General features: G+C 34.6%; 1 protein-coding gene across 1 annotated transcript; it reads left to right on the top strand.

The window, feature by feature from the left end:
- The first annotated feature begins 21,674 nt into the window (after positions 1 to 21,674).
- Positions 21,675 to 23,423, top strand: LOC117080456 (elongation factor 1-alpha 1-like). Its single transcript, XM_033205541.1, has one exon. The coding sequence runs from the start codon at positions 21,732 to 21,734 to the stop codon at positions 23,118 to 23,120; it is 1,389 nt and encodes a 462-aa protein (XP_033061432.1). The 5' UTR covers positions 21,675 to 21,731; the 3' UTR covers positions 23,121 to 23,423.
- The last annotated feature ends 342 nt before the right edge of the window (positions 23,424 to 23,765 follow it).

Genomic DNA, 23,765 nt, shown 5'->3' with positions numbered 1-23,765 from the left:
TTTTGTTTGATTTTTCAATATAAGCCACTAAAATATGGGAACCCCATGAGACTCCAACCCTTAGGAGTTTCTCACTCTCAAGATGTTGCACACCAAGCTTTCATCAGCTCATCAAAATTGCCGTTTAGTATTAATGGTAGCTTATAACTGTCACAGTTTATCTTCCAGAGAAGCAGACTTTAGTTGTGACTCTATGTTTACCTGTGTTTAGAGAATTTAAAGCTGTGGTTTACCCTTTGACCTAAGTTATCTGATGCATCAAAGAAAATCTGTTGACTTTCAGTTTGCCCAGCTCTTTCTTGTATACAAATAGGAAGAACTTCTCAGCTCTTTATATATTGGAGCTAGAAACAGAAATCCCTGTGATTTCTTAAAATATACATACAATATTACACTCACATTCTTTTTTTTTTTTTTTTTCTTTTTCTTTTTTTGAGACAGAGTCTCAGGATGGAGTGCAGTGGGGCATCTGGGCTCACTGCAAGGTCCACCTCCTGGGTTTACGCCATTCTTCTGCCTCAGCCTCCCGAGTAGCTGGGAATACAGGCTCCCACCACCATTCCCAGATAATTTTTTGCATTTTTAGTAGAGACAGGGTTTCACCGTGTTAGCCAGGATGGTCTCGATTCCCTGACCTCGTGATCCGCTCGCTTCGACCTACCAAAGTGCTGGGATTACAGGCTTGAGCCACCATGCCCAGCCTCATTTACATTCTCACATAGTCAGGGAAAGGGTCGGAGAGTAGACACCTAACTTTCTTTAGAATTACTGTGTTTTCTCATGCTCTTGCAGCAACTAAGAAAGAATTTTTAGTTTTAATTTAATTTCTAAATTTATACATATGAAATTTACATAATATTGAGGATGTATTTAAAACCATTATTAACCAATACCTCTTTCCCTTAAATCCCAACAGATCTATATACACAGGGAAAATCACCATATGTACATTTGTGTTCACAGACGACATCCAGAAAATGGTGGGAAAAAAGGAAACTACAATTTATTGAAAACCTACTATAGCCTGTCCTAGGCTAACTTGTATTTATAGTTATTTATTTACTTAACTGTCAAGTAGCTCTATTAGGAGGTCATTATTACTATTTTACACATGAGAAATCAAGTAACAAATAACAAAAAACACTTTGCCAAATTCATGAACTAAACTTTGTTAAATATTTACAACTAGACAGCTTATTTATCCCAAACCTAGTGACAATATGAAACAGATGAGATTGCTTCTTTGCTTTAAAATGATACCAGGCTTTAAAATGATACCAAATGGTACCTGATTATTATTATAGTCAGTAGGGAGAAATATTTGTTCTGCCATTTTTTTCCTATTCTGCACCCCATATGTTCTTTACCATATTGTAAAACCTATACATGTTATATTCTAATCACCCGTTAAAATATGTCCTACCTCAACATTAATTTATTTCCTTGTTTGAAATGCATTAAGACATCGTATAGACACTCTTTTGCTAAAACTAGAAACTCAGCTTGCTAGGAGCTCAACAAGTCAGCACCAAATATTCATGTAATTCTCCAAAGCTATATAGTTCCACAAAAATACTGCATTTTGCGCTTTGTGGAAACAGATGCATTTTGTATGAAGTGTTTCTTCTTGTGTTTGCTGCTAATCTCTTAGCCTAGCAAACTATAATCCTACCTTCTCTTAAATCCTGAATCCTATCCTGGAAAAGAAACCTTGTCAAGAAAAAAAAAAAAAAAAAAGGAAAGGGAGGAAACTTAATACGACTTAAGGTGAATCAGTAAGCCTTAACTATGTCTACACAAAATCAGCTCCAGCTGTTACACAGTTATGGCCAGAGCTTTAATTCAAAACACTTGCATGTTTTGTCATGCCAAATCCAACATCTTGAGAAAATTGTATTTTGAAAACTCTTTTTCCTTAGATGGTAATTTTTTAAAAATCTTCAACAAAAATAAATATACACAGTTGAATAGTAATTAAGTAGGAATTAATAGAACAGTTTCTACAAAAATATCATGTTACTAAAGTTCTTTAGAAATAGTCATATTAAAATGTTCATTCTATAGGAGATTTCACTCAGTAGGAAATGACCTTATCATCACAGTGGGAAGTAAACTACTCTTATCTCAGACAGAGAACTTAATTAGTAATCTTACCTTTAGAAGTGTGAGGCCTTTATGTTCATTCTTTTCTAGTGTATTTTACAGAATCAAGGATTTCTGAGCTGTGTGATTTACATGAAGGATCGGGGCTTTTTCATGATTTTCTTCCTGGGAGCACCGGACTTAATCTGCATAGTCAGTAAACTTAAGATTTCACAGCTTTAATATTAAGCATTTGATTACAAACATGGTAATCTTGTACTTCACCAAATGTTAAACAAAAATACAACAAACAAACAAACAAAATAACAAGATCAAAATAAATTTCATTTCCCAAAAATAATCTCACTTTTTTCTGGGAAGCTAATTTTCTAAGATGCTATGCAATAGCTTGGTGGAAAGAAAATCAGATAAAAGATCTATTTTCAATATTTGAGATAGGGAGCAAAAGTCAGGAATACAGTTAATATTTCCATAAACATATTTTCTTCTTTGACTGAATATCAAAGTATTTCAGACATTTGTGAAGGAATTTGGCCAAGATAAAGGAAATAAAAGTGTGAGGAATAATACCATTCCATTATTTTTTTAGTATCTCAGTGTTTCAGTAATCTGTTTAATAGTAACAAAATGCTATTTCTTAATAGGAAGATTGTTCTTGAGAGTGTTTGATAATACGACAGAAATAGAAAAGACTGTATTTCCATTGTCTGTACTTTAGAGATATCCATATAAATACATATTAAAAAATAAAAAAGATGTTAAAAGAATATAATTCATAATACAGTCAATATTTTACAGTAAATTGAGTCCGAGTATGGTAGCTCGTGCCTGTCATCCCAGTACTTTGGGAGGCCAAGGCGGGTGGATCATTTGAGGCCAAGAGACCAGCCTGGTCAACATGGTGAAACTCTGTCTCTGCTGAAAATAGAAAATTATCTAGGTGTGGTGGTGCATGCCAGTAATCCCAGCTACTCAGGAAGCTGAGGCAGGAGAATCATTTGAACCCAGGAGGCAGAGGTGGCAGTGAGCCAAGATGGCACCACTGCACTTCAGTCTGGGTGACACAGCAAGACTGTGTTTCACAAAAACAAACAAGCAAAATATTTTAGAGTCAACTGGACAATTAAAATTATTCATACATGCAGAGTACATTCATACATGGAGAGTACAAAATAAAATTTTCTAATGCAGCTTTTGGTAGCACTAATATTATAGAGTGGTAACAAATGCAGAAAAAGAACTCATATAAAGTATTTTATTTCTTGAGAGACAATAATTCATCTGGGATTTTGGCAAAGGCTGGCATAGTATTTCATATTGTTAATTTAATATTTACAAATATGTACATTTGACATATTAATATACATATATTTAAATAGGTAAGTAGAGTATGAAGTTAATTTTTAGATGACAAATCACTAAAATGCAATGCTATACTCATTATAAGGATCATAATAAGATACATAAAGCAGTCACTATTCTACTCTGTGTCCATTATTCACTAGCATATTTTATTATTCCTCAACTCCCAGATTCTCAATATAAGTGATATCACAACTTCATTAATATGAATTTAAATGAAAACATACTAAAGAGATTTGAGTTGTAACTTTATGATTGGGCATATTTTTTGTCACATTTATGTGACAGAATGCTTGGACATATTGTTATTCATTGCTATAATTATTAAACACACATGGCACATCATATGCATATATTTAGTTCTGTAATCAAAGGATTCATAGATGTGGAAATGGAGACGAAAAGAAGCTAAGAAGTTACAGAGGTTTATTTTGAACCAGGTCTCCGTGCTACCAAGATCAATAGCAACTTCCATATCCTGCTCTATCTTATAAGACCCATATGGGTCATTAAACTGATAATAATAAACCTTCAAGCAAATATCTGATTTCCGTAATGTAAGATAAGAAAAGTTGGCCTTCCGATTTTATAAGTTTGATTCAACTGCTTTGCACAAAATAGTACTCATATAAAAATGGGAGCCCTTCCCATTTTGTGATTACAGAAATAAAAAATTGGTTTTGAAGCTATTTTTCCCATGAAGAAAGAGTGTACCTAGTATTAATATAAGCACTCATGAGAAAGGGCACCATAATCCCCAAGGCTTCTGTCTTTCTGATTTATAAATATTAAAATAAATCTTTCAATAATAATGCAAATTTCCCTATAGAAATGAGTAACAAAATGTCCACCTACATTTTTAGGATCCAATAGATGATGTGTTTTATTTTACTTTCAGAAGAAGATATTTTTGGTGATTGTTTTAAAATTGATGCAGTAGTCCCAAGTAGTGGATGACTATTTTAATCATGGACTTTTAATTATATCAAGCTTTTAAAGAATGTGAGATATCACGTTGATATACAGCTTTTCTGGTCCTTAAACTTTTTTTCTTTATTATTTTCTTTCTTGTCTTCTTTTCCTTCTTTGTCTCTCTATTCTTCCTTGTATTTCCCCATAAAGTGTTTCTTATCATGAAAAATGGTGATAAAAAATGTAATAACCATTACTTTAATATGGCTTTCTCTTTGAGTGCAGGGCATCATTATCATATAGCTTAACTATAGATAGACAGCTGTTCTGAATTATGTAGAACGTTACTTTTATCAGTTCAGTTCAGTTAAGTCAAAGTTGTAGAAATCAATTACAGATGTTTGAGATCCTGGACATCATAACTCTTTAACACTTTTTGTTTATACTGCTCATTTGGGATAAATCATATGCTACTTTATATTTTAAATAATTTTATAAGTTTTTTTGTCTGTATTTTATTATAGACCTCAATGCCAACATAATTCAAACTTCCAAACAGAATGTTATATTTAGTCCCATACACAAGATATTTTCTATACATATTTGTTGATTCAACACAATTTAAAACAACATACATGTATTGTGTGGCCTACTGTAGGTGACTCAAATAAGAGAAATAGGTGTTTTTACATAAAATAATCATAGAGTCAATGTTCATGGGGGTTTGAGATGTATTGGGAGGAAAAACTTGTACTATAAATGTGACGCAAAGTCACCTAGAGAGAGTATTTACTTTACCAAGATTGATAAATCATTAAAAAAGTATTACCATTTTTGACTTTTCTCAGAAGAAAGATATTTCATTGATAAACATTGAAGGTAGTACTTTGTAGATGATCAATAAATTTTGACTAGCAGTAATGTTTTTAAACAGATGAACAAAATGTAAGGGCCATAATAAGACTCAAGGTTAAAGATAACCTGGTCAAATTTTCTGATTCAATTAGAACACAAGTAGTATGGTGTTAAAGGGAGAGAAATTTGCCTATAGTTTTAATTATTAATATTATGTGATCAAAGACTGTGTAAAAAGCAGTAAAATTGTCCCCAGAGATGTCTACGCCTTAATTTCTTAGAGTCTGTGAGTAGGGAAGAAGGGACTTTGAAGGTATGATTAAAAGTATAAACCTTGAGACAGGGAGATTAACTTGAATTATCTGGATGAGTACAGTAAAATCATACCAGTTCTTAATAACAGAGAACCCTTCCTATCTATGGTTGAGCGATGTGACTGTGGAAGAAGAGTCAGAGGGATGTACTATTCTTGACTTCAAAAATGAAGAAAGTAAATCGTGAGCCAAGTAATGCTGGCAGCCTCTGGAAATGGAAAAGGCAAGGAAACAGATCCTCCTTTAGAGCTCCCAGGAAGGACACAGTCCTGTCCAACTCCTGGTGCACTTCTAACCCAAAAAATGTATATAATAAATTTATGGTATTTTAAGCATGCTAACTTCATGGTAATTTGTTACAGCAGGAATGGGAAACTATACAGTATTATGTGACATTCTATGTAGTTAAAATTAATGTATCAGACTATAGAGAGCTAATAAAGCTTTTCAATCAGGGCAGTGATTTTACTTAATTTCATATGTATTAGGAAAATGAAATTACTTTGTCTTTAAAATGTAATACAAATAAAACTAGAGTTAGAAAAATCAGATTTCCAGAAGAAATAGGAAATAGTTTTTATATAAATAAAATATATTTTGCCTTTAAATATAAATTGGAAACTCCAGTATAACATTTGCAAGACAATAAAATATATTTGATATAAATTATGACTGCTTAAAATAAATTATTAGAGAAGGAAGCTATTTTTTGTCTGATATTTTGTTATATTTCTAAACAGGTTGCAGAGCTGAAAGAAGTTTAGGGTGAAAACTTACATCATCACAATCTAGATTCTATTATTGATGTTATTATACATGCATTATCACAATCTATTCTTCCATCTCTCTTTTTATCAACTCTTTTTTATTTAATGTATTTCAAAGAAAATGTCAGACATCAGTAGTACCTCCCTTCAATATTTTAGATTTTTGTATCATTAGCTACAGTTCTATATTTGTTTAAAGTTATTTTGTGGAAAATTTACAAAAAGTCAAATGCACCATTGCAACTGCATATTTGTTGAGATTTTTCAAATGCTAACTATTGTTAAAATTCTATCATGATACAGAATATTACCATCTTCTAAAAAGCTCCCTCACACTCTATTGTGTGAGGAATCAGCTTAAATCAGCTCATAAGAGTTAAATAGGCATACCTTTTCCAAAATTCTGTTTGCTGACATCAAGTCAGTAGCTTGTAATTTATGATGGTGATGGTGGTATTATTCACACCAGGGAAACAGGGAAATACTTCAAATGTAAGTTTCCTCCTCATCCCCCACTTCATCCTCCTGAAAGCTGAAGATAATAACTCTTGTAATTTCCACCCCCACCCAAATTAACTTTGCCTGGGCCATTTTATTTTATTTGCCATTTTATTTCATTAAAATGGCATCATATAGTATGACTACCTTGAATAAATTAACGTTAACTTATCTCAATAATTTTTAGATCTTTGTTACTGAATCTATCAGTAGTTGTTCCCTTTTATTGATGATTAGATCTCTAGTATATGAATAAACCAGTTTATTAAGTCATTCTCCTGTTGATGGGCACTTGAACTATTTCCAGTTATTGGCTATTATGAATAAAACTTCTATGAATATTCTTGTACAAATGTTTGTAAATGTATTTTAATACTCAGATAAATATTTAGAATTGCTGGGTCATATGGTAGGTGTATGTTCAATTCTATAGGAAAATGCCAGACTTTTGCCAAAATGGTTGCACCATGTTACAGTCTCATTGACAATGCATAGTAGTTATAGTTGCTCTGTGTCATCTCTAACATTTGATGCTGTCAGTCTTTTAATTTTAGACATTTTAATTGTGTGTGTATTTTTGCCATTTTCTAGTGAAAAATTTGATTTTGCTCAGGACTAATGCTGTGAAATAGCATTTTATTTGTTCACTATTTGTATATCATCTTTTGTGAGGTTTCTGCTCAAAATATTTGTATATTTTTATTTTATTAGGTATCCTAATTATTATTACTGAGTTGTAAGAGTTCATTTTATATGCCTGACAACAATCCTTTACATGCCTTTTGTTTTCTTCTATTGCCTTCTTCATTGTCAAAAACCTCTAGTATAATATTGATCACAGTGGACATCCTTACCTTGTTCTCAGTCTGGGAAAAATACAATTACTATTTCCACATTAATTATGGTGTTAGCCAGAGATTTTCCATACTAACGATTTAAGAGACTGAGAAAATATCTGTTTCCACTTTGATAAGAAGTTTAATCATTAGTGTTTTTTATTTAAAAAAAATTTTTTTGGAGATACCGAAAAGATTTCATAATTTTTCTTCCTTTTTATGGTAAACTGAAAAATTATACTTCTCAATGTCTATGGGGTATAAACTGATACTATGTTTTAAGAATACAATATAGGTTAATTAAATAAAAATAATGGACATAGCCATTAGCTCAAATATTTATACTTTTTTGTGGTGGAAACTTTTGAAATTTACTACCAGCAATTTTGAAATGTGTAGTACACTATTATTAACTGTATTCATTACACTGTGTAATATATCTTAAAAAAGACCCTGCAAATTTAGTATTCCTGTCTAAGGTTTTATATTCTTTGGCCATCATCTTCCAATTCTCTGCACCCGCAAGCCTCTGGTAAGCACCATTGTATTCTCTGCTGCTATGATTTCAATTGTTTTAGAGTCCACGTATAAATGATAACATTCAGTATTTATCTTTCTGTGACTAGGTTATTTCACTTAGCATAATGTACTAGAATATTGTTGCAAGTGACAAATTGCTTTCCTTTGTAAGACTGAATAGTTTTCCATTGTATATATACACCACATTTCTTTATCTATGCATCTGTCAATGAAATCTTAGTTTTATTCCTTAGCTTGGATACTGTGAATAGTGCTGCAATGAACATGGAAGTACAGGTATCTCTTTGACATACTGATTTCAAAAATTTTTAGATAAATACCCCTAAGTGGAATTGTTGGATCATACGGTAATTCATTTTTAGTTTTTTGAGGAACCTCCATATGGTTTTCTATGATAGCTGTAGTAAGTTACATTCCCACCAACCATAAACAAGGTTTCTATTTTCTCCACCACCTTAAAAACTCTTGTTATCATTCGTTTTTGGTACTAGTCATTCTGACATGTATAAGGTGGTATCTCACAGTGGTTTTAATTGGAATTTCCCCAATGACTAGTGATATTCAATATTTTTTTGTTTAACTGTTCTCTGTTCACTGTCTACAATAGACATTAAGAAATGTCCATTCAGGTCCCTTGCCAATTTTTTATAGTATTATTTGTTTTCTTTATATACCTACTGTTGTTTGAGTTCCTTATATACTGTGGACATTAACCCCTTATCAGATTATGCCTTGAAAATATTTTATCCCAACCCACAGGCTGTCTCTTCACTCTGTTAATTGTTTTCTTTGTTGTGCAGAACCATTTTAATTTGATGTAATCTCATTTGTTTATTTTTGCTTTTGTTGCCTGTGCTTTTGGAGTAAAATCTAGAAAATCATTGTCCAAGTTCAGGTCATATAATTTTTCCCCTGTACTTTCTTCTAATAGTTTTGCAGTTTCAAGTTTTTTATTTAAGTCTTTAGTCCATTTTAAGATGATTTTCAAATATTGCATGAGGTAAGGGTTCAATTTTGTTCTTTCATATATGAATATCTAGTTTTCCAAGGAAATATTTATTGAAAAGACCATCTTTTTTCTATTTTGTATTTTTTCTCTTAGAAATATAATGAATTATACTGTTCAATTTTTTAAAATGTTAAGCCAACCTTACTTTTCTGAAATTAACCCTACTTGGTCTCAGTATATTATTTCTTTTACATATTCCTAGATTGTATTTGCTAACATGTTTTGAACTATTTTTACATATATATATATATATATATATATATATATATACACACACACACACACACACACACACACATACATATATATACACACACACACAAAGAATATTTTATTTCTGGTTATTTTGGACTTATGATTTGGCAATATACTTTCCCTGTATATTTTCTGAAATGGTTTGAGTAGGATTGGTATTATTTGTTTTTTAAGTGTTTGATGAAATTTACCAATAAAACTGTCTATTCCTGGACAATTTCTTTCTGACAGTTTATTTTTTATATGTAACAAATTTAATAGATATAAGGTTATTCATATTTTCTATTTCTTCAGTCATTTTACTAGGTTGTATCTTTATAATCACTTATGCATTTCCTCTTTATTGTCAAATTTATTGGCATAAAATTATCCACAGTATTATTTTATTATATTTGTAATATCTCCCAGATCTGAACCCATAGCTTTTCTTTATCCCTAACTTTTCAGTCTTCTTGGAGTTAGTATTAGCCTTGCAACCATAAATTCCCATATTTAATTCTCAATTTTTACTCGAGTTCTAGTATATCTACATATACTATAAATAATAAGAGATGATATTTTACTTTTTGCCTTAAATGATCTATGTTTTTTAAATAAATAGAAAAGATAAAAATGTTTACCCAAATACTTACCATTTTTTTATGTTCCTTATTTCTGGCTTGAAGAATTTCCTTCAAAATCTCAAGTTCAGGTGCAATAGAAAGAACTCTCTCAGGTAGCTTTTATATGAAGATTAATCTGTTACAATTTCTGTCTCAGTGGATATATTTGCTTAGTATGTAATTCCTGTTTGAAAGTTCATCCCTGCCATTATGTTACTGATGTTTTACCAGTGTCTTTTGGACTTGATATTTTCTGTTGAAGTTGGCTTTCATTCAGAGGTTATTTCCCTATGTGAAATGTCAGACTTCTATGGCCCTTTTCAACATTTTCTGTTACTGTCTGTTTTGCAGCAGCTTGATTATGATGTTTCCAGGTGTTACATTATTTGGATTAACCTGCTTGTTCAATTTTATTTTATCTGAAATTTGTTCACACATGACTGATTTAGGGGTCAGTTAGAGACTCAGAGAAAGTTACACCAACAATTTGTTGGTATCTCCTTGAATATTTCCTTTCCTGGATTCTCTCCTCTTTTTTTAGCCACATTATTTGCTCTGAACTTTTGCCACTGGAGTTTCATCTCCCCTGAGTAGCATCTGTTGCAGGCTGACCTCAGACTCGGAGATACAGGAACTGATAACTTACCCTTCTTATTCCCTTTATCTAAATGTCATCTCCTGGATGTATTTGCTCACATTTCTGAGTGTTTAGGTAACTGTCCCTTCATCTGCTCCTAAGCATTATAGTTGTCTGGTAGAGGAATGGGTATAATAGGAACCTCTCAATCATATTGCAGCAGAAATTCAATGCTAGGAATTTTTAATAAATAAACCATCAAAATCTGTAACTTTGGTAGTGAATAAAATTCAAACTAACTAAACTTATTTGGTACTTCTGCTGGGTTCACTGATCTGGAAATATAACCAATTTCATACTCAATATAAAAGGAATGATAATATAAAGAAACTAATGATTTCCTTTGAGAGGTTTTACTTTTTATAAAGGCAGTTTGAAGACCATCCTAGATAATAATAGTTCCATGTCATTGTAATTAACAAATTTGACCACTCTTTTTCTTCTAAACTTCCCTACAACTTACCACTTCTCTCATTTTACAAAGAAGAAACTATAAAATGTAAAAACCACTGGACTATCGTAATATGCTGATTATGGAATAGCCTGCAAACCATCCCAGTACAACTAGGTCAAATAGTTTCAAGAAACATTTACTATGCATGTTTGCTAAGATCAGTACCAAAAAATTATTTTTGAAGAAAATGACATTTTAATAGGTAAAGGATGACAGACATATACAGGGATATTTTTAATTTACCAAGCAAGTGCTATGATAATAATAAACACATAATTCTACAGAAACACATATGTAGGGCACCAAACCCAAAATTGTCAGGAGGGAAACAGATATCTCCTTTATGTCTTACATTGGCATATGATAAACTAACTGAGTCCTAATAGATTTTTAAAGTTAGTCACGTTTAGAATTGAGACTTTCCGACTTCCACCATGTCATTGCTCCAATATCGCAGACAATGTTTTCCCTGACCATAATAAAATTGCATTTCCTTTCCTGATACTCACTGTCTCTCCTGAGTTTTATTTCTTTTCCCTGAAATGCTTACTATTCTCTAATATACTATAGCTTTCCTTCATTTTCTCCTCACCCTGCCATCCAGAATACATGTTGCATGACCATAGGACATTTTTACCTGTTTTATTCTCTGCTCTGTCTACAATCTTAAAACAGTGTCTGAAGCATAGCAGGTTCTCAATAGATATTTGCCATGTCAATCAATTTGATAAATGCTGTGAGTAATAAATAGTGGGCAATAACACTTGAAAAATTTTCAAGTGCTACTTAATAGAGCACCAGAATGCTGTACTAAGATATTTGGAACTTGTTCTGTATGTGATGGGAAATCATCAGAAAGAGGAAAACCACCTGTTTACATGAATTACTGTCATAAATGTAGAAATAATAGATGTAAGGGGAAAAATGAAGTTATTTCTATTGATTGAGAAAAACTTCAAATTCACAGCATAATTATAAAATGTATTTTCAATAGAGAATGTAGAGTTTTGTGAAGAGTAATACAAACTTAAAAAGCTAATCCTGAAAGATTCACCTTTTGTGAGTAATGAAAATTCTGCCTTAAGTAAATACTCCCATAATAGTTAAGAAATTAGGAGTGTCCTGAATCTTTAAACTATATGAGAATCTTCTGGAATCTGAGGGAGCAAAAATAAAAAGAAAATTAGAGGAATGTGCAGTTGACAGGGAAGAGGACAATGAATTTAGAAGGGTTAATAGCTGCAGAAGCACAGAGGTACAGAAGTGCATGCAAGCTTGGTGAACCAAACTTGCTTTTATTTATAAATAAAAGATCCATATGGAAAAAATGCAGATGTGTTAGATTATTAAGCACATATCCACTTACGTACCTCTTTATTTGTATGCAGCAAATGTTTATTAAGCATAAATTTGTCACTATGCTTCATTTCAAGGATATAATAATGAGTAAATAGTTTGACACAGGCTCTGACTTTAGGAGATTTACATTTTAGACATTTCCACAGTTGTCAATGCCAATATACATTCCCAAGCTATAATAAGTGTACTATAATCTAATACAAAATAAAATGGATGCAAAACCTAATATTGATGGTTAGAAAATAAGTGCCTGAGGAAGTAAAATATCAAGTAACCTAGAAAATATTAAGAGAAATTAAGAGGGTAAAGGAAATACAGGCAGGGTACTTGAATACAGAAAAGAAACTATTTGGAGTTTCTATGTTTGGAATATTTAAATAACTTGAGAGTGGTAGGCGATTAATGCCTAGAGAGTGGCAGAAAAACAGACATATCAAATGAAGCAGTTTGTAAGGCCTAGACTATATAAAAGCCTCAGAGTCCATAAAATGATATGAGCTATAGCCTAAACAGAATGAGATGTGTTAATACTTTAGATGCCACGCTAAGGAGTTGAATGCTCCTTATCATAATGATGACTACTGAAATATTAAAGCTGAGAGTCAGACAGTTCTCAAGCATAATCCTGGCCTTACCTCACAAATTTAGCTTCTATTTATTAAGCACCTATGATATAAGACACTAAGCTTAGAGTAATGGACAAAGCAGATGAGGATCTTGCCCTCTTTAAACCCATATTCTCTTTGGAGAGATGCACTTGATGGGAAAAATTTGAACACGGCTTGTTTTAATCTTAAAACGTGTATTATCCTTGTTTCATGTTCCAAAGAAACATAATACACTCAGAAAAACTACTACAACAGAAATATAGTACTCAAAAAAGCAAAAACCAGTGTGGCTCTTAACTAAGTACTGCTTCAGGAGTTAAAATTTAAGGGAAAGAGCGTAGGCAGCGGAAAATGTCACACAACACAAAAATTGCTTAAAATTCATCTTTAGAAATATCCATGTATAATGTACATTCAAACTTTACAAGTTGGAATTTAAGGGAAAAATATATATATATAAAATGAACATTTAACAATGTAAAATAAATTATTTTTCTTATGTAGCCAAAAGTAGATATGGTTAAAGATCAGAGCAATAGCATGAATGATTGTAAAGTTCTAGAGAAACAAAGACTTTTCTTTCTTTCTTTCTCTTTCTTTCTTTCTTTCTTTCTCTATCTTTTATTTTTTTTTTATTTGAGAGGGAGTCTTTCATCTTCTGTCACCCAGACTGGAGTACAGTGGTATGATCTTGGCTCACTGCAACCACTGCCACCCAGGCTCAGGCAATTCTTATGGTTCAGCCTCCGGAGTAGCTTCAGTTACAGGTGTGTGCCACCATGCCTGGCTAATTTTTGGTAGAAACAGAGTTTCACCATGTTTTTCAGACTGGTCTCAAATTCCTGAGCTCAAGTGATCTGCCGACCTCAGCCTCCCAAAGTGCTGGGATTACAGGTGTGAGCCACCGTGCCTAGTTAACAAAGGTATTTTAAATAAACATGTAAATGTGTGTTGCTTTGTCCATTTGTCAGCTTACCTATAAGGCTGCCTGCTTTGTTGGAGCAAAAGACAATTCTGTATCACATTCAATTTCTAATAAAGTGCCACATGTCATTTGGACCTTATGGTCCATCAGATACAACTGTGCTTTAAGTGCCTGTGGCAAATGTGAATTTTTCTTCTAATAAAGCTTGATAGAAGAATTGCAGTGTTTGAAACAAGGACATGCTATATTTTACCAACAATATTCTTCATTTAAAAAGAAGCTCCTGGCTTGCTACTGCTAGTGGGTTACTGCTTCTAGTGCATAGAGACTGAATGCTCAAGAAAAAGGAACCAAGTATATATGCAACTTGAGCTATTCATCACAAATTAAGTGTTGTCTGATATACTGAATCATAAAGTTGGACATGAGAGAAAACTTTTGAATGTGCATAAGCATTTTATTTTTACACAGAAATGGTATAATAGACCTTGATATTACATGACAAATCCTAAGAAGTTCAGGAAGACACAATTGAATTAATAGGTATCTCATGTCTATGTATATCTATAGTTTGGAGGAGAATTTTCTATGATGAGTTAATGGGGGAAAGAATGCATGAGCCTGGTTTATGAAAGAAAACTAAAGGTAGAATTACTCAAACTGACAATGAACTCCTACAACAGAGTTCTACTCATTTATCTGCATGAAGCAACAGCATAGAATTTCCCTCACCAAAGATTATTCTAGTCATGGAGCCTTACATAAAGTTTTACCTGGCCACTAAGCCCAGCCCATGACTCTGCCTAATTGCTGAACATAGCATGTGGCCACACCCAAGCAAGAAGCCCAGCCAGTGGCCCAGACCAATCATGAGCATAGTCTGTGGTCCTACTAAACTAGTGAGCCAAGCCGGTGACCCTAACTCACAGAAGAAAATAGCGTGAAGCCACACCCAACTGTGGAGTACGTGCAACCTGAGACTTCATTTGATAGCAGAACCCAGCCTCCAGTCCCACCTGAAAGTGGAGTCCAGCCAGACACACCAAGCAGCTAAAAATGGCATCCCACTTGACCAGGAGTAATTGCAGAGCTTACCTGTGGCTCCACCCAATCATGGAGGTAAACCAATGACACTTCTAGAAAAGAGAATAGCGTATAAACTTGCATGACCAGAGGTGATTAAAAGCTCAGCTACTTGCCCCACTGAACGAGAAATCTCAGGAAGTGGTACTGCCACAATATAGAGCTCAGTCAGAAGACACTTAACTACAAAACCCAGACAGTAGCCCTACTCAACCGTAGAGCATGGGCAGCAGACCTGAACAACTACAAGCTCTGAGATCAGGCCCCTCCTTCTCACAGAATTTACCAGCCGGCCTATCCAGAACTCCAGGCTGTACAGACTGGGGCAGGTCTTTCTCCACTAAGCAAACTAGCCAAGGCTGAAAGAAGTGAGCACTTTCTCAAATACACAGACATCAAAAAAAATATATAACTTTCATAAATAACCAAGGAAGTAAAAAACCTCCAAAGAAAACTAACAGAGTTCCAATAACAGACACTAAAGAAATGAAGATCGGGTCAAGTGTGATGGCTGATGCCTATAATCCTAGCACTTTGGGAGGCTAAGGCAGGTGGATCACTTGAGGTTAGGTCTTTGAGACCAGACTGACCAATGTGGGGAAACCCCATCTCTACTAAAAATATAAAAATTAGCCAGGTGTGATGGTGTGCACCTGTAATCCCAGATACTCAGGAGGCTGAGGCACGAGAATTGCTTGACCGCAGGATGCAGAGGTTGCAGTGAGTTGAGATTATGCTATTGCACTCCAACCCAGGTGACAGAGCAAGACCCTGTCTCAAAAATAAATAAATAAAATAAATGAAGATCTGTGAACTGACTTACAGACAATTTAGAAAAATCCTCTTTAGTGTGCTGCAAGAAAACAGAGATAGACAATTTAATAAAATTAAGGAAACAATTTGTGAACAAAATGAGAAATTCAGCAAAAAATAGAAAACATTGAATTTTTTAAAAATCACACAGAAATATGAAAGTTGAAGAATGCAATGACTGAATTAAAAAATTTAATAGACAGATTTACAAGAAGACTCAATGAAGCAGAAGAAATTATTGTTAAAGTTGAAAAGAGGTTATTTAAAATTACCCTGTCAGAGGAGCTAAAAGAAGAAAAGAATGAAAAGGAGTGAATAAGGCCTATGTATGGGACATTATTAAGCAAAATAATGTGTGCATTATGAAAATCTCAAATGAGTAACAGAAAGGGACACATAATTTATATAAAGAAATAGTAGCCAAAAACTTCTCAAATTTGGGGAGAGAAATGTACATCTAAATATATGAGGTTTAAATAATCTCAAATAACTGTCCCTGTTCACTGATGATATGATCCAATATCCAGAAAACCCCATCTAAACCCAAAAGCTTCTTAAGCTGATAAGCAACTTCAGCAAAGACTCAGGATACAATATCAATGTGCAACAATCACAAGCATTCCTATACATCAATATTACTGATTTTTATCAATAATAAAAGCAATGAGCAAAATCACAAATAAACTCCCTTTCACAGTGGCTGTAAAGAGGAACAAATACCTAGGAATAAAGCTAATGAGGAAAATGAAAGACCTCTTCAAAGAGAACTGTAAACCACTGCTCAAGGAAATGTGAGAGGACACAAACTAATAGAAAAACATTCCATGCTTGTGGATATGAAGAATCAATATTGTGAAAATGGCTATACTGCAAAAAGTAATTCATAGAGTCAGTGCTATTTCCATTAAACTACCATTGACATTCTTCAGAGAATTAGAAAAACATATTTTAAAATTCATATGGAACCAAAGACGGGCCCATACAGCCAAGACAATCCTAAGCAAGAAGAACAAACCTGAAGGCATTTCACTACCCGACTTCAAACTATACTACAAGGCTATGGTAACCCAAACAGCATGGTACTGGTATAAAAACAGAGGCATAGACCAATGGAACAGAATAGAAGTCTCAGAAATAAGACTGCGCATCTACAACTATCTGATCTTCAACAAATCTGACAAAAGCAAGCAATGAGGAAAAGATTCTCTATTTAATAAGTAGCGCTGGGAAAGCTGGATAGCCATATGCAGAAAATTGAAACTGGACAGCTTCCTTATACCTCATACAAAAATTAATTCAAGATGGATTAAAGACTTAAATGTAAAACCCAAAACTATAAAAATCCTGGAAGAAAATCTAGGCAATACCATTCAGGACATAGGCACAGGCAAATATTTCATGATGAAAAGTGTCAAAAGCGATTGCAACAAAAGCCAAAATTCACAAATGGGATCTAATTCAAGAACTTTTGCACAACAAAAGAAACTATCATCTGCTGGATATGGTGGCTCATGCCTGTAATCCCAGCATTTTGGAAGGCCGAGGTGGGCGGATCACTTGAAGTCAGGAGTTTGAGTCCAGTCTGGCCAAAATGGTGAAACCCCACCTCTACTAAAAACACAAAAATTAGCCTGGAGTTGGTTGCATGCACCTGTAATCTCAGCTACTCAGGAGTCTGAGGCAGGAGAATTGCTTGAACCTGGAAGGCAGAAGTTGCAGTGAGCCAAGATCACACCAGTCTGCACTCCAGCTTGGACAACAGGGCGAGACTCCATTTCAAAAAAAAAAAAAAAGAAAGAAAATAAACTATCATCAGAGTGGACAGGCAACCTACAGAATGGGAGAAAATTTTTGCAATCCATCTGACAGAGGTCTAATATCTAGAATCTACAAGGAACCTAAATAAATCTACAAAAGAAAAACATCCCCATTAAAAAGTGGGCAAAGGACATGAACAGACACTTCTCAAAAGAATACATTTATGTGGCCAACAAACACACTGCAAAAAAAAAAACTTGACATCACTGATTATTAAAGAAATGCAAATCAGGCCAGGTGTGGTGGCTCACACCTGTAATCCCAGCATTTTGGGAGGCCAAGGTGGGTGGATCACAAGGTCAGGAGATTGAGACCATCCTGGCTAACATGGTGAAACCCCATCTCTACTAAAAATACAAAAAAATTAGCAAGGTGTGGTGGCGGGCACCTGTAGTCTCAGCTACTAGGGAGGCTGAGGCAGGAGACTGGCGTGAACCCGGGAGGAGGAGCTTGCAGTGACCCGAGACAGTGCCACTGCACTCCAGCCTGGGTGATAGAGCAAGACTTCGTCTCAGAAAAAACAAACAAACAAAAAAAAACAAATGCAAATCAAAACCACAGTGGGATGCCATCGCACACCAGTCAGAATAGTGATTATTCAGAAGTCAAGAAATAACAGATGCTGGTGAGGCTGTCGAGAAATAGAAACACTTTTAGACAGTTGGTAGAAACGTAAATTAGATCAACCATTGTGAAAGACAGTGTGGAAATTACTCAAAGACCTAGAGTCAGAAATACCATTTGACCCGGCAATCACGTTACTGTGCATATACCCAAAGGAATATAAATCATTCTGTTATAAAGATACATGCCTGCGTATGTTCATTGCAGCATTATTCACAATAGCAAAGACATGAAATTAACCCAAATGCCCATCAATAATAGACTGGATAAAGAAAATGTGATACATATACACCATGGAATACTATACAGCCATTGAAAGGTACAAGATCATATCCTTTGCAGGGACAAGAATGGAGCTGGGAGCCATTATCCTCAGCAAATTAGCACAGAAACAGAAAACCAGATACTGCATGCTGTCATTTATAAGTGAGACTTGAACAATGAGAACACATGGACACAGAGAGGGGAATAACACACACTGGGCCCTGTCAGAGAAACAGAGGGAGGGAGAACATCAAACTAAATGGCTAATGCATGCAGGGCTTAATATATAGGCAATGGGTTGATGGGTGCAGCAAACCACCATGGCATATGTTTACCTATGTTAGAAACCTACACATCCTGCACATGTATCTCAAAACTTAAAATTGAATGAATGAATGAATGAATAAATAAATAAATAAAAGATTTCCAAGTAATTTGAACCTGAAACATGTCTTAACCAAGACAATGTCAAGAGGCTTATTCCTGATATTTATTCTACAAATTTCATGGATCAGAACTTACATTAATTCTTTACTCCATTTGGAGTTAATTTTTGTGAAGGGTTTAAGATAGGATACAATTTCAGTTCTTTGGTTGGTTGGTTTCTGGATATCCAGTTTTCCCAACACCACTTATTGAAGAGACTATATTTTTCTCATTGTGTATTCTCAGCACCTTCTTTAAATATTAGTTGAGTGTATATGCAAAGATTTTTTATACCAGTACCATAATGTTTGATTTTGATAGCTTTGTATGTATTTGGAAATCAGGTAATGTGATGCTCCCAGCTTTGCTCTTTCTCAAGATGGCTTTGGCTATTTGAAGTCTTTTGTGTTTCCATACAAATTTTTAGGATTCTTTTTCTGTTTCTGTAAAAAATGTCATTGTAACTTTTATAGGAATTGTACTGCATCTATTGAAGACTTTTGGTGATTCAGGCATTTTAGCAATATTAATTCTTCTAGTCCATAAAGAGATATCTTTCAATTTATTTGTTTCTTCTTCCACTTATTTTATTAATATTGTTTAGATTTCACTTACAACTCTTTTATGTCTTTCACTAAATTTATTCCTAAGTATTTTATTATTTTTGATGCTATTATAAATAGTAATCTTCTATTAATTGCTTTTTCAAATAGTCAATTGTTACTGTATAGAAATGAACGTATTTTATGTCTTGCAACTTTACTAAATTTGTTCATTTTAACAGATTTTTAAATGTATTCTTTAGAATACATTAAAATATGTAAGATTATATCATCTGCAAACAGAAGCAATTTTGCTTCTTTCTTTGCAATATGGCGTTCTTTTTTTTTTTTTTTTTTTTTTTTTTGCTTGCCTAATTGTTTTGGCTAGGACTTCCAGTACTGTGTAGATTATAAGGGTGAGAGTGAGTGTCCTTGCTTTATTCTGGACTTTACAGGCAAAGTGTTCAGTTTTTCACTACTGTGCATGGAAAGAAATATTTGCAAATCACATATCTAATAAACTCTTAATATCCCAAATATATAAACAACTCATCCAACTCAATTGCAGAAAAACAGGTGATCCAGTTAAAAGAAGAGCAAACTACCTGAATAGGCATTTTTTTTCTAAAAAAGACCTACAAATAGTCAACAGGTACAAGAAGATTTCCTTATTATTGTGACTTATCAAGGAATTGTGAATTAAAACAACACTGAATTATTACTTCACACCTATGTGCATGCAAATTATTAAAAAGCCACGAGATAAAAGTGAGGATGTGAAGAAAAAGGGACCCTTGTGCACTGTTGGTGGAAATATAATATGATGCAGCTATTACAGAAAACAGTATGATGATTTCTTTAAAAATTAAAAAAAAAACTACCATGATCTACCAATTCAACTTGTAAGTATATATCTAAAGGAAATAAATAACAATTTTGAAGAGATATCTGCACTCTCATGTAGATTACATCATTGTTCAGTATAGCCAAGACATGAAAACAACTTAGGTGTCTGTCAATGGATGAGTGGATAAAGAAAATAAAATGTAATGTATATGTATGTGTGTGTATATATACACATATATATACACATATATATACATATATATGCACACATGTGTGTGATTATTATTCAGTTAAGAAAAATAAATCCAGCCATTTGAAACAAACATGAATAAGTATGGAGATTCACTGAGCACATTATTCTAAGTGAAATTAGTTAGAGAAATAAGCTCAAGCCTGTAATCCCAGCACTTTGGGAGGCCGAGACGGGCGGATCACGAGGTCAGGAGATCGAGACCATCCTGGCGAACACGGTGAAACCCCGTCTCTACTAAAAAAATACAAAAAACTAGCCGGGCGAGGTGGCGGGCGCCTGTAGTCCCAGCTACTCGGGAGGCTGAGGCAGGAGAATGGCGTAACCCGGGAGGCGGAGCTTGCAGTGAGCTGAGATCCGGCCACTGCACTCCAGCCCGGGCGATAGAGCGAGACTCCGTCTCAAAAAAAAAAAAAAAAAAAAAAAAAATTAGTTAGAGAAATAAAAATACTACATGATCTCACTTATATGTGGACTCTAAAAGTCTAACTCATAGAAACAGAGTAGAATGTTTCTCACCAGAGGCTTGTGGTTGGGAAGAACAGTTATATTTTGGTCAAAGGATATAAATTTTCACTTATAAGATAAATAATGTCTGAGAATCTAATATACGCCATGATAACTATAGTTAAGAATACTGAATCACATACTTAAAAGTTGCTGACATGTTAGACTTTTAAATGTTCTCATCACAAAGGAATGATAATTATGTGAAGTTATGGATGTGTTTACTAACTTAATTGTGGTAATCATTTTACACTATGTAGGAATATAAAAATCATCATGGTGTATACCATAAATTTACAACATTTTATTTGTAAATGATACCTCAATAAAGCTGGGGGGGGGGGGAATAAGAAATTCCACAAATAGAGGAAAGGGGAAAAAAAGAGAAAGAAATGCCGCAAACAGTTAATACCCATGAAATTCATAACATGTATAATACCCATAAAATTACCTCATGCCCTTTTTCACAACGGGTTTGCCGCCAGAACACAGGTGTCATGCAAACTACCCCTAAAAGCCGAAATGGGAAAGGAAAAGATTCATATCAACATTGTCGTCATTGGACACATAGATTCGGGCAAGTCCACCACTACTGGCCATCTGATCTACAAATGCAGTGGCATCGACAAAAGAACCATTGAAAAATTTGAGAAGGAGGCTGCTGAGATGGGAAAGGGCTCCATCAAGTATGCCTGGGTCTTGGATAAACTGAAAGCTGAGCAAGTACGTGGTATCACCATTGATATCTCCTTGTGGAAATTTGAGACCAGCAAGTATTATGTGACTATCATTGGTGCCCCACGACACAGAGACTTCATTAAAAACATGATTACAGGGACATCTCAGGCTGACTGTGCTGTCCTGATTGTTGCTGCTGGTGTTGCTGAATTTGAAGCTGGTATCTCCAAGAATGGGCAGACCCAAGAGCATGCTCTTCTGGCTTACACATTGGGTGTGAAACAACTAATTGTTGGTGTTAACAAAATGGATTCCACTGAGCCACCCTACAGCCAGAAGAGATATGAGGAAATTGTTAAGGAAGTCAGCACTTACATTAAGAAAATTGGCTACAACCCCGACACAGTAGCATTTGTGCCAATTTCTGGTTGGAATGATGACAACATGCTGGAGCCAAGTGCTAACATGCCTTGGTTCAAGGGATGGAAGATCACCCATAAGGATGGCAATGCCAGTGGAACCACGCTGCTTGAGGCTCTGGACTGCATCCTACCACCAACTCATCCAACTGACAAGCCCTTGCGCCTGTCTCTCCAGGATGTCTACAAAATTGGTGGTATTGGTACTGTTCCTGTTGGCCGAGTGGAGACTGGTGTTCTCAAACCCAGTATGTCGGTCACCTTTGCTCCAGTCAACGTTACAACTGAAGTAAAATCTGTCGAAATGCACCATGAAGCTTTGAGTGAAGCTATTCCTGGGGACAGTGGGGGCTTCAGTGTCAAGAATGTGTCTGTCAAGGATGTTCCTCGTGGCAATGTTGCTGGTGACAGCAAAAACGACCCACCAATGGAAGCAGCTAGCTTCACTGCTCAGGTGATTATCCTGAACCATCCAGGCCAAATATGTGCTGGCTATGCCCCTGTATTGGATTGCCACACGGCTCACATTGCATGCAAGTTTGCTGAGCTGAAGGAAAAGATTGATCGCTGTTCTGGTAAAAAACTGGAAGATGGCCCTAAATTCTTGAAGTCTGGTGATGCTGCCATTGTTGATATGGTTCCTGGCAAGCCTATGTGTGTTGAGAGCTTCTCAGACTATCCACCTTTGGGTTGCTTTGCTGTTCGTGATATGAGGCAGACAGTTGCAGTGGGTGTCATCAAAGCAGTGGACAAGAAGGCTGCTGGAGTTGGCAAGGTCACCAAGTCTGCCCAGATAGCTCAGAAGGCTAAATGAATATTATCCCTAATACCTGCCACCCCACTCTTAATCAGTGGTGGAAGAACGGTCTCAGAACTGTTTGTTTCAATTGTCCATTTAAGTGTAGTAGTAAAAGACTGGTTAATGATAACAATGCATCGTAAAACCTTCAAAAGGAAAGGAGAATGTTTTGTGGACCCCTTTGGTTTTCTTTTTTGAGTGTGGCAGTTTTAAGTTATTAGTTTTTAAAATCAGTACTTTTTAATGGAAACAACTTGACCAAAAATTTGTCACAGAATTTTGAGACCCATTAAAAAAGTTTAATGAGAAAAAAAAAAATTACCTCATGCCCTATTATCAGGCGCAGTCCATCTGAATGAAAGATGATTGGTCAATGAAAAATTTGGTTACAGTACTAAGAGTAAGGGAAAACAAGTCCCTACATGATTAAGTGTTGTCGTATATTATTTGGCAAAAAATTTAAATTGGTGGCTAGAATGTGTTGCCATTTCACCCATAGGCATTATATACAGGCTTCCCAATGACAGATGAATTTGGAGGTGCTCTCTTTCACCTATTATACCAAATAAAACACAGAAAGAGTTTTGATTTCCTATCAGCACAAAACTTGGATTGGTGAGTTTTGAATTCCTAGTGCCCAAAGTAGGTTTAATGTCATCG

This window comes from Trachypithecus francoisi, unplaced genomic scaffold (assembly GCF_009764315.1).
Source record: "Trachypithecus francoisi isolate TF-2019V2 unplaced genomic scaffold, Tfra_2.0 Lachesis_group8, whole genome shotgun sequence".
NCBI lineage: Eukaryota > Metazoa > Chordata > Mammalia > Primates > Cercopithecidae > Trachypithecus > Trachypithecus francoisi.
This window is presented reverse-complemented; position numbering and strand designations above follow the sequence as displayed.